The 6,691-nt window shown below is 41.8% G+C and overlaps 1 protein-coding gene across 1 annotated transcript; it reads right to left on the bottom strand.

The window, feature by feature from the left end:
• Positions 1-148: 148 nt before the first annotated feature.
• Positions 149-4,390, bottom strand: LOC120794534 (proton channel OTOP3-like). Its single transcript, XM_040135673.1, has 7 exons — positions 3,884-4,390; positions 3,650-3,786; positions 2,356-2,414; positions 2,024-2,178; positions 658-1,331; positions 412-582; positions 149-319 (listed from the first exon to the last, which is right to left on the bottom strand). The coding sequence occupies exons 1-7, from the start codon at positions 4,245-4,247 to the stop codon at positions 149-151; spliced, it is 1,731 nt and encodes a 576-aa protein (XP_039991607.1). The 5' UTR covers positions 4,248-4,390.
• Positions 4,391-6,691: the final 2,301 nt, after the last annotated feature.

The raw sequence follows: 6,691 nt of genomic DNA, 5'->3' as shown, positions 1-6,691 counted from the left end.
CAGCACACAGGGATGTCCACCTACTTTTGGCCACATAACGTATAAACTAGATCATTTATAAATGTGTCACGTTGGGGGTTTTTTTTTTGTTTTTTGTTTTTTTTGGGGGGTTTTATCAGCTTCGTCTGCTTTAGACCGCGGCTGCTCGTCATGCAGAGATGAACAGCTCCATCAAAGCTCCCACCGAGTGCATCCTGTAGAAAACACTGAGCGGCTGGCCCAGGTTCACCAGAACAAACCAGGTGCTGAAGCCAAAAAACTCCTTCCCCAGGCCGTTCTCAAACTGGGGGTGGACTCCAAAGGCAGGGATGACCCACAGCTGAAAGAAGAGGGAGCATTCATCGGTTGCATAAATGCAGACACGACAAAAGAAACATGCATTTCTTTTTAACAAAACATACTTGACATTACCATGATATTGGAGAGGATGAGGAAAGCACAGATTTCTTGTAGCGCTCTTTTGGTCCAGGACTCTTTCCCATCATGCTCTTGACCAGCAGGGCGTGCTGACGCGTTACCCTCCAGCAGTGAGATATCCGTCGTCCTCTCCTCTTGTATTGGCACAGTAACCTTTTTCTTCGGCTGCGGGAGAGAGTATCAGTGAAACAAAACCTTTTTCAAGCCAGTTGACAAAACATTCAGATGAGATGCGGGTACCTTAAATATGCTGCTCCTCTGCCTCTCCTTCCTCTTTGCGAGAAGACTCGGGTGCCTGTGGAGGCCTTCGATGATGAAAATGTTCTGGAGGATGAGTTCCAGCAGGCTGAGGAGGGAGAAGGACAGGTCCAGGTCACCCAGAGGTCCATTAGTCCCCAATGCCAGGGCCGCCACTAGGGAGAAGTAGGAGAGAGCGAGCTGGCCCAGAGCTGCCGCCACCAGGAGGATCACATCCAGTCGACGAGTAGGGTTGTGTCCCCCTTCGTGCGCCCTCCTCTCCAGCCTGTGGACCAGCATCCCGGCCAGGGAGCAGAGAGACATGACAGGCATGACAGCTAAATGGTAGCCGTAAAATATGAGGAAGGCCCTGAGGCGAAGCTGCTGCTGGCTCACCCAGACCTGGTAGAGAATGAAGACGGTCACTCCCGCTATGAGCACCAGGGCGCCAAGCACGAGGCCGTATATGATCCCACCTTGTTGGAGGATGCGAAGGGTCATCTTCTGAGTAACGTGGTGACCCGGACTCATCCTGCGGGCCACGTTCTTCCACATCACATAGATCATGCAGCCTGCCATCAGGTAGTACTCGATGTTGAAGGGATAAAGGATCTCGAAGCCTTTCCTGAAGGTGAGGCAGGCTGCACTAGCGCTGCACTGACACAGGCTCGAATTATCTGGAGGCAGACACACAGAGAAATACACTTATTACAATGTACAGTGCGAGGCAGGGGTGTGTGATTTTTACCTATGTAGTTTCCCTTTGTTGTACAAAGATGTGCACTATTTCTCACCAGGGATCTAATCTTACCACTGGGAGGAGTCCTACGAGTTCCTCGCTCAGAGTTTCCCCTTAAGACCTATTCAGAAAGTTGCTGAGAGCAAGTTTTACTTCAACTTTATTCTTGTCCCCCAGAAAATTTGGCATTAAACCCGTAATCAAACTTTAGATGGATAGAAAGATTATTTTGTTTTGTTTGATGAATAATTCTGCAAACTGCATCATTTCCAATGTCTAAGCTGCACAGCGCTGTGCAAACTGCCATCTCCGGTGCTGGTGGATTTCAACAGCCTTCTGAATCCATATTAACCGGCTGCCATGGTTTTAAAAGTTCATTATCATTGAATTTTCACTAAATGCTGACGACAACGATAAGACTCATTTCCTGGAGCACATTACTGACTGTGAGAGGAGCTATTTTAGTGCTAAAACGCTTTGTGAATTACTCTGAGACAAAACACTTAGAGGATTCCTAAAGTTAAGACTCACATGCCCTGTATTTTTAAGAGTTTCTCCTCATTCAGCTGCTCAGGAGCTACTTTTAGCCATAGGATGTTTAATGAATACGGCCCCCGTTAAAGCAACTACCTGCTAAATCAGAGACGTCTGCTTCAGATGAGTTTGTGTTGCTGAAATGAATCTTGTCTTCCTTTTCTAACTCGATCTCCTGATGGATGGTGTCCTCTGTGACTGCGTTCAGCCACAGCAGCAGGTCAGCAGAGAGGATCACCATCAGCCCGGTCCTGCATCCAATACGGTGTGCAAAAATGAACAAGAATGACTTTTAATTAAAAAAAAACAAAAAAACAATTACTGAAGTGACATATACCCGAAGCTAGAAACAACAGCCATTCTTTACAAAAAGCTAATACATGTATAAAAATGTCTAAACGGTAAGTATAAAACATAGAGTGATGCACCTGGTGATTATCTTGTGCCTGTGAATGCAGTCCTTGGAGTGAGCCCACAGCAAATATGTCTATAGAAGAAAAATAAAGGAAAACCCCGGATTAAGAGTCTTGATAGGGACCAAACTGTTAAGAAACTGAAGAATAGTTTATCAAGATTTTTTTTTAAATAATACAAATCTTGAAGTGCTAGAGGAAAAAAAAAGATTAAATGGTGAGGAGAGATGCAAATAACGAGCCAAATCATGTTGAAGTCTACGTCGTGTTACGCAGAGTGTAATTCCATCATTTTATAAACCCTTAATATTTGATATTAATACAGCTTGACAGTCTAACTGATCAATATTTGATGGTCTATTTAAGCAGTCTGGTCCTTGATCCTGCAGATTCTGTAGATATTGGAGGCATCAAACGTTAGGTCATGTGGTGACACCTGAGAAAGTTCTATTAACCGATGAAGACCATGAGATGCAGTTGAAAGCACTGGAAAGCTGGTAAGTGGACCTGTGAGTAAAGACAAATTGCAAATAGAGGAAAACACCAGATCTGTGTGGAGCCATGAGGAGACTGTAACGTTCCCTATGATTAATACATAACACAAACGTATAGTAAATCCCACGTTTCCATCACATTCTCCACGTTGTTTTCCAACGTCTGACGTCGCCTTGTTGCGCCGCCGCCTTCTTCTGCAATGATTTAAAGGCACCGATTTGAGAATGAGCCAAACCCCATATATTCCTATTTCAGTGGTGGATGGAAACTCACATTCATTTGCAGTTTCTTTTTGCTTGTTTCCCCCCCTCCATGAGCCCCCCAACAAAGATTTTTGTCCAGTCCCATGCTTGGTCTAGTATGAGTAGTTATGGCGGTTGATGTTAGGATATTGTTAAGTAACTGACATTTAAAATTTCACTGGCATAATCGTAAAAGTCACATGCTCGATTGATTATTCTTATCTACTTGTGATATTTTTACACAATTTATAGCCTTTAGCATTAGCCCATAATTACCACTTGTGGCCATATAAGCTGCTGTTGAGCAAACGTTACATAGATATTAAACATATTCTCAGCTTTTCACAGCAAAATTGAAAGATAATACCTCTGTTTCTACTTCTTCATTACCTTACTTTCAAGTCGGTATTTGTACTCATGGCAGGCCGTGTCGACTTACTTCTACAACTGTTATTGAAAGTGCTTGGACAAATCAAATGTTGCTCAACATTTTCCTTCTTTCTGCTTTTTGCTATTTACTCAGCAAGTGAAGTGGCAGCGGGAACTTTACAACGAAATATGATGACCATTACCTGCAGCACGAGAAAAGGAGCCTCTATGAATGGAGAGAGCACTTTAGCGACAGGCTTGCACTCCCTCACACTGATCAAATAACCAATCCTGCAGATGTACAGCAGCATACTGAAGGCACTGAAAAGGATCAGGACCACTGGGACAGAACAGGAGAGAAAATTAGGTGTATTTCGTCGTAATATCCAAAACATATTGTGCAAATTTTGTGATAATGATAATACACAGGAGCTCACAGATGACAGTGATTCCCCCAGCATGGTGGTCTTTATGTGGGGAGATGCCGGGCTGTTTCCTGGCCCACAGCAGGTACCACAGCATCCAGATCAAACTGACCCCCATCAGCAGCAGCATGAACACCTGGGGCTCCTGGTGCTTCAGGCCCTCGGGGTGAAAAGCCTGGCCGGCCACCAGAGCCGCTCCCAGCAGGACCACATTCATGCCCAGCAGACCAGAGATCAGACGCCTCCCGCTGGGAACCCAGACAAGCACCGGATCCTGCTCCAGGTCCTGGATCTGGTTGTCTGGTTCATCACGGGTGGGATTTCCAGGAGTCACCCCGGGGGAATCCAGTTCTGTGGCTGCAGGATCAGGATTCATATTCACCTTTTTTTTTTTATCCCTTCTAAAGACTCTCTTCAGTTCCTTTGACCCTCCTTCTTCTTTTTCTTGTTCCCATTCAGTTTCCAGAGTTTTCTCTCATGCGGTCGTACTTTAGCTGAAGTGCTCAACATGTGAGGGCATGCATCTGAATCTTGCTGGCAATCCTTTTGAGCCGCCTTCACACACGGCTGTAGGTGTGTTCGCCATCCGGTGCGTTAATGACAAAACACCTTTCATAGGAAAAGAAACAAGTGTCATGTTAACTTATCATGTTGACCTTTTCTTTTCACCTGTTGTGCCACTGGAACAAAGTTTACTTCATGGTCCCTAAAGACCCGAACAGAAACTTTGTCAATCTACAGCCTAGGTTTTCTTAAAGTTAGTAATATTATTTTACTTTGAAAGTCTTTATCGACTGGGCTCTCTGCCATGTAGTGTCACTGTTTGCATATGGTCTACACCAGGAACTGACTTATGAATGTGTAACCTCAGTCTTATCACTGCACCGCCCCAAGTAGCAGCTAATAGTTCAGTCAAACCGATAACCCGCTGCAACCGATAACATTTCTGGGTTTTAGTTTCAGTCTCAAATTTGAAGGATCATACGGGAGGTTTTGCATATTTTAGCCCCTCCACGTGTCCTTCATATCACAGCTTTTGCAAATCACGTTGCTGAGATTTAGAAGTTTAAATGTATTTTTTATAAAGGTTCGTTTGAATGTATGACTGCTTCTTCTAACCGTCAAATGCCTGATCTTGTTCTAGATAACAGAAAATGTAGGATACTAATTGTGATTAATTACTTTGCAAAGAAATGTATTTGTTATGATGGAAGGAAAAGGCTCCTTCACGGAGCATTTATCACAATTTTAACCATGAGAGAAATTAAGTCTCGAGAGGCAAAACTGTGCGTTCATGTTTGAAGGCTTTTCTTTCAGATTCAGAAACTTTTCAGTGAGGATGATTTTGAGATTTATTTTAGTTTGGCTAAAAATTACATTTAAATAATCCACAGTACATACTAAACAGTTTTCATATGGACCATTTCTTTATTAGAAACTAGTTCCACTAAAAAAAAAAATCGCAAATGAAATCGCACTCAAGTCCGTCATACTGGGGCGAATCATAAATCTAAAAACCAAAACTACGTCCATGGATCCATACCACAAGAACTTAGCTTAATAGTGAGCGCCATGCTCCCCGGCCAGGCTCTGTGGGAGGCTAATGTTGGTGACAGCTGTCCCGAGGATGATGGGAAATGGCAGCCAATAGAGCATCGCGGCTATGTCAACTGACTTATTTGTTTATTTTTCATAAAATCATGTTCTCAGTCTGGCGGTAACGTTTAATGTTTAATCGGGACACTGAAGCCACCGGATGCATGATGTGTGTTTGTGCATGGCTGCAGCTCAGTAGTGAAGTCATTGTGGACAAAAAACATTGATTGTTTGATGATATGAAAGTCACTTTCCTTATCAATTGTCTGAATTTTAAAAAATGTCAGCAGCGTATACTGCTCTACAAAGCCAAAGCGAAGTAACATCTTATTTAGTGGTTAGCCAAAATTTTTGTTAAGACAGGAATTGGATTTGATATTTATTTTTCCATAAAACATAATATAATATTATTTATATATATATATATATGTGTGTGTGTGTGTGTGTGTGTGTGTGTGTGTTAATATAATAATATATAATATAATATATGTTCTTTAAGCCACACAAATGTATATAAAAATGTATGGAATAAATGTATTAAAAAACAAACAAACAAACAAAAAAAGCATGTTATAGGTGCAGTAGCAACAGAACACAACTAGGAAACAAACCAAACTACTAAGCTAAAGCAAGAGAGCCAAATCCTTAAAGCTAGCTAAGGATAGCCACAGCTAGCCATAACTAAAGCCCCCAAACTGTTACAAATATATAAATTTTGATGAACTAACGTCTTGGTAATTTAGTTTGTTGTCCCAAATAAATAAGGCAGACGCTAAATTTCAGCTGTGGAGAATAAAAACAGCTCGACTGGTCGTTCTTAAAAGGGTAACTAGCCTAGCAGTTAGCTTAGCAAAGTAGCAGTAACTGCCATCTCATTTTCTGACTCTATTGGAATTCAGTATTTGGTTTTAAAACACTTATTTATTATTATTATTTAATGTTAGTTGAAAAGCTGAAAGAACACATTTTGCTTGTCGATACACCGTTTTTTTTCCATGTTTACGTCAATTTATTTATTTATTTTTGTCATAAAATGATGCGTCCAGTTACAGTTACAGTCTATCCAGTGGTGGAATGTAACCAAATAAATTTACTCAAGTACTGTACGAAAGTACAGATTTGAGGTATTAATACTTTTCTTGAGTATATTCTTTTTGTGCCACTTTCTACTTCTACTTCACTAAATTTCAGAGGGATTTTTTACTCCACTATAACTATTTAACG

Source organism: Xiphias gladius, chromosome 9, assembly GCF_016859285.1.
Source record: "Xiphias gladius isolate SHS-SW01 ecotype Sanya breed wild chromosome 9, ASM1685928v1, whole genome shotgun sequence".
NCBI lineage: Eukaryota > Metazoa > Chordata > Actinopteri > Istiophoriformes > Xiphiidae > Xiphias > Xiphias gladius.
The sequence above is the reverse complement of the archived record's forward strand: the minus strand, read 5'-3'. Positions and strand labels throughout refer to the sequence as shown.